At 46.9% G+C, this 5,099-nt stretch overlaps 1 protein-coding gene across 1 annotated transcript; it reads right to left on the bottom strand.

The window, feature by feature from the left end:
• RNF225 (ring finger protein 225) lies at positions 1 to 693 on the bottom strand. The gene has a single exon (XM_056846384.1). It carries the CDS (start codon positions 691 to 693, stop codon positions 1 to 3), a length of 693 nt encoding a protein of 230 aa, XP_056702362.1.
• Between the last annotated feature and the right edge of the window lie 4,406 nt (positions 694 to 5,099).

Below are 5,099 nucleotides of genomic sequence, written 5' to 3'. Positions count from 1 at the left end.
TTAGCCCATCGGCGGAGGGGAGTTAGTCCAGGAGTGGTTGTGGTTTCCTCCAGCATGCCCTTGGCTGTGGTTAGCTTGCGGCTGCCCCATAAACGGAATAGTATACATGGTCGGTAACAGAAAGATGTAGATGCCGCAGATAATTAAGCCAATGGTAACCAGCAGGGCAATCGCCAGGGCCACGTAGAAAGGCCAGCCGGAGAGACTCAGCATCCGGCCTGGCCCTCGCGGGGCCGGCCTCCCGACATCGACACTGAGGCTGACGGTGTTGAGGGGAGCCCCTGGCTTGGCCCTGACTTTAGGAGCGCCCCTGCGCCCCCCGGGGAGGTACAGCAAACCCCGCTGACGGTCAAAGCGCACCGAGCCAAGGGGGGCGGGCACGGCTGGGAGCTGCTCCAGCAGGTCGCTGCGCGTGGGAAGGCCTGGCAGCCCCTTGCGGGAAGGCAGGCTGGTAAGCGCCCGGCAGACCGGGCAGGTGATGGCGTTCACATCCTCAGAGGAGACGTTGATGCGGGCCAGGCACTCCAGGCAGAAGATGTGGCCGCAACTCAGCTCCTTGGGAACTTTGAAGATCCGGTCATAGTGGGTGAAGCAGATTACACAGTCTAGGGAACCGGCGTCGGTGCTTGCGGCTTCCTCCTTGTTATCCGGCTGCGAGGGCTCGGCCTGGAAATGTGGATTATCGTAGGCCATGGCTTCAATGGCAGCCCTGCCGGGATCAACAACAGGGGGACCGAGCGCTGAGGACTTTGGGTTTTGTGTCACCGAGTTTCATCTCTGCTCAGCCACCCTGCAGAACTAGGTTGGGCCTCTGTTGACATTTCTGGGGAGGAGAGAGAGGACAAATATTTACCCCCCGGCGATAAGGGGCCACACAATGATGCAGGGTGCTACCTTCCACAGGTGGATTACAATGGAGGCGCTCCACTTAATCTGGAGATACCATGATAAGATACCCAATGGGGACAAGCGTCACCTACATTGCTTTCCAGCCACTGTTAGAGGAAGATGCTCTGTCACGCTTTATTAGCAAACCTTCATAAGTAGGCCAAGCCCTGACAATCGTTTGAAGTAGAATCCACAAACCCTGAAGCCACTAAGACCTGACGATTCTCAGCTAGGACCACAGTTTGAACAGGGTCGCCAACCTCCAGGTAGTCTGTGGAAAAGGATAGTACAAGGCTCACAACTTACTGCAAAAACATGTATTAAATAGTGAAACAGTGAACGTGTAAACATACATCAAAGGAAACGTTTCAAAAACTAAGACAGACCAAAAATAGCAAACAAGTAGCCAGGGGCTACAAAAGTTACAACGAGCCTGACTATATTAGTACGAGTGCAACCTTTGCTCCAGGTAGTAGCTGGAGATCTCCCACTATTACAGCTGATCTCCAGCCAATAAAAATCAGTTCCCCTGGAGAAATGGGCCGCTGTGCCAATTGGACTCTATGGCATTTAGGTTCTTCCTTAAAATTTTAGGTTCTTCCCTAAAATATGACAAAGGCTAGATCACAGGATCCAACCTAATAATTAATACTTAGAAATCATATAGCATTTCCAGTGTCCAAAGCACTTTCACATCCTTGCAAGAACCCTGTAAATTAGGCCAGCCTTATTCCCATTTTACAGACACATCATGCCTAAAACTACTTTATAAATGTGTGACAGATATGTTATTTGAACTGGGAGCTTTGCTATTAAACAACATCAGAAAAAAGCAAGACAATATTTTCACGATTATCTAGCCTTTAGAAACGACTAGGAACACGCTTTATGGTTGCACGCATCTTTCCTGCAAGCTAAAGAGCTCAGGACAGAAATCATATCCAGATGTTGGAGGACTCAAAGCTCTATGGCAGTGGTGGAATAGCCAGATGTGCAATGCCCAAAGAGGAATTTGCGCCAGAAAGATCTGCTAGTTTCAGATCCACATCCAGCTTGCAGATTTTCCCCAAATAACTGTGAACTGTTACTTCAGAGGTTACAGCAGTAGCACAGTGATCCATGTAAGACATTCATCTCGCTGCAAATGATGTCAAAGTAGAGCCACAGACGCTACTGCCCTGTAGAACAAAGGAGCAAATGGAACATAAACTGGATTACAGTTGGGTATTTAAGGGAGAAATCCAGCTGTGTAGCCCACCCCCGCAGAGGACAGAAAAATGTAGCAAGTAGGGTCCCTGAGGCATTTTCTCACCACCAATATAATTCTGGGTTCAAGGGACTTTTGTAAGGGAACCATTAAATCAGAAGAAACACACATATGCCTGCAAGAATATGTGTGTGTGTGTTAAGTGCCGTCAAGTCGCTTCCGACTCATGGTGACCCTTTGAATCAACGTCCTCCAAGAATATATTACAAATCAATTCTGAGCCCAAAGGATTAGCCCAGTTTCTTTGCTGATTGTTAAATAAAGATGCCAGTATTTTTCTCTGGACCCAGATTTTCTGGCAGGACAAAAGTAATTCACTCATACGCTCTTTCCTTTAGAGTTTCTGGGAATTTGTATGTCTCTAGCCAGCAAGCTAAAATCCTACCTGCTCCACATTTCATCCTTCTGCAGTTCAGCCAAAGTTCCAGTGACTCGCCCTGCATATCCTTCCAGCCTTACCTCTGGCTGCTAGCTTCAGCACTTACCATCTCTCAGGAGATCTCAGGTCCTGGAATACAGGCGATCTATTATGCCCTACAGAATTTCGTTCTGAAATTATAGACCATCCCTTAAAAGTAAGGTACATCAGCAGACCTCTGGCAACTGACTGGAAAATGTATACTTCTTAGTGCACCTTCAACTCAGCACCTGAAGCTTTTCATAGCATGGGGGAAAAGTAGATCACTTGCTAAAGTCTGCTCATCAAGCTACAATTAAAGGCCCAGGAACAGGACCCAATCGCTAAAAGTTGGCAGCCCTGTTTCACACTCACTCAATATTGCTACCTAGAATAAACTGACAACGACAAAATTCTCCATGCCCAGTACTGAGATCCTCTTCAAACAAGTATATACACCATCTTAGAGATCTACATCAACGGAATCCTAAATTCCATTTTACATCTGAAATTTACATCCTTCCCTCCTTTAAGAAGCTCATTTTAAGTTTCACAAGAACCCTGTAGACTGGTATGAAAGTGAGCGCCTTACCTAAGACACATGAACACATGAAGCTGCCTTATACTGAATTAGGCCCTTGGTCCATCAAAGTCAATATTGTCTACTCAGACTGGCAGCGGCTCTCCAGGGTCTTGGACAGGGGTCTTTCACATCACCTACTTGCCTGGTCCCTTTAACTGGAAAGGCTGGGGGTTGAACCTGGGACCTTCTGCATGCCAAGCAGAGGCTGAGCCGCAGCCCCTTTCCAATCCAGTGTGGCATAGAGTGTCAGATCAGGATCTGGGAGACCCAGGTTCAAATCCCTACACTCAGCCTAACCCACCTCACAGGGCTGTTGTAAGGATAAAATGGAGTAGAAGAGAATGGCGGAAACTGCTTTAGGTCCCCTCGGGGAAGAAAGGTGAGATATAAATGAATAAACAGCCTTAGGAGGTAGGTTGGGCCAATGTCACCCAACAAGCTTCCACAGCAGAGTGGAGATTCAAACTTGTTTGTCTTCGGTCCCCGTCCACCACTTTAACCATTATGCTACACAGGCTGTTCACTAGATACAACAAGGGCTGGACCAGGAATCTTCTGCATGTAAATCATGTGCTCTACCACCGAGCCATGGACCCTCCTACATTTGTCTTCTGAAGGAACGATCAAGCTCATACACAGAAAAAGCAGCATTATACCCAAGTCAGACCATTTGTACATGAAGGTCAATATTGTCTGCTCTGACTGGCAGGGGATCTATTCTCCAGGGTCTCAAGGCAGAGATTTTTCACATCGCCTAGTAGCTGATTCTATTCGCTGGAGTTGCTGGGGATCTTCTGTGTGCAAAGCGGACACTCTGCCACTGAGCCATGGCCCCTCCTAGAAAGAAGAACCCTGCATACAGCTAAGGAGCAGCTATTACTGAAGAGGCAAGAAACATTTCATCTAAAATTTAAATTGAAGAATAGATTCCTTCTTCAACATAACAATGGAAGCCTTAAAGAAAAGTCCAGGGTTTTGTTTTTGTTTTTTGGCACTTGCTGTGGCTATTTTCATTGTGGACTCAAGATCCTCAAGCCAGTGTCGGACTAGATCTAGGAGTCCTGGGGTTCAAATCCCCTTACTGCCACGGAAGCTAAGCGACCCTAGACCAGTCCCCTTTCGCTCTCCACTGAATGTATATAACAGGGTTATTGCAGTGAGGAAAAAGGGAGAAGGGAAGAATTATCTTGTAAGCTAAACTGCTTCAGGTCATTTGAGAGGAAAGTAGGTTAGGAATCTCTAAAGAACCCTCTGGATCACAGTTCCATTGCTGCAGCCGCAAGACCAAGGCAGGAGATGACTAGCTAATGCAGCTGGCTCTGCCCTGTTTTCAGAACCTGTTTGCAGATGTATGCATTGTATGAAGACCCCTGGCATATGTTAAGTAAAGGAAAGCCGCTGAGCATGCGCAGAGTGCATTTCCCCCTATCGTTGAATTTCCAAAACCAGCTGCTATGCATCTGACATGGGACGGAGGCCTCATTATAAATTGACATCTCTGCTGAGTGAAATACAACCACCCCGAGCTACTGAAAGCCCCTTTGGCATTCCTTTTTATTTTTAAACAGTTTTGCAGGACCTGTTTGCAAAGCTCTTCCTACATCCTCTACGAGGAGTAGAAGTATACCTTCATTTTTTAAAAGAAGATTCTTGATGTTTGAGGCTATATCCCACTGCAGAAGATGCATTTTATTACTATGGAAGCTTTCAACCCAACCCCCCCCCCCCGTGGTAACCATCACACCTTGCATATAGAAAAGAGCAAGAGTCCAGTAGCACCTTAAAGACTAACAAAATTTCTGGCCGGGTATGAGCTTTCGTGAGCCACAGCTCACTTCCTCAGATACAGCTAGAATGTGCTTCCATCTATCCTTAAGTAGAGATGAGTGAATTAGACGCACAACAACAATATAAATGTCAACAGCAAGTAAATGGCATTTGCAGGCATGATTGGATTAGGTGTG

Source organism: Euleptes europaea, chromosome 1 (genome assembly GCF_029931775.1).
Source record: "Euleptes europaea isolate rEulEur1 chromosome 1, rEulEur1.hap1, whole genome shotgun sequence".
In the NCBI taxonomy this organism is placed as follows: domain Eukaryota; kingdom Metazoa; phylum Chordata; class Lepidosauria; order Squamata; family Sphaerodactylidae; genus Euleptes; species Euleptes europaea.
The sequence above is the reverse complement of the archived record's forward strand: the minus strand, read 5'-3'. Positions and strand labels throughout refer to the sequence as shown.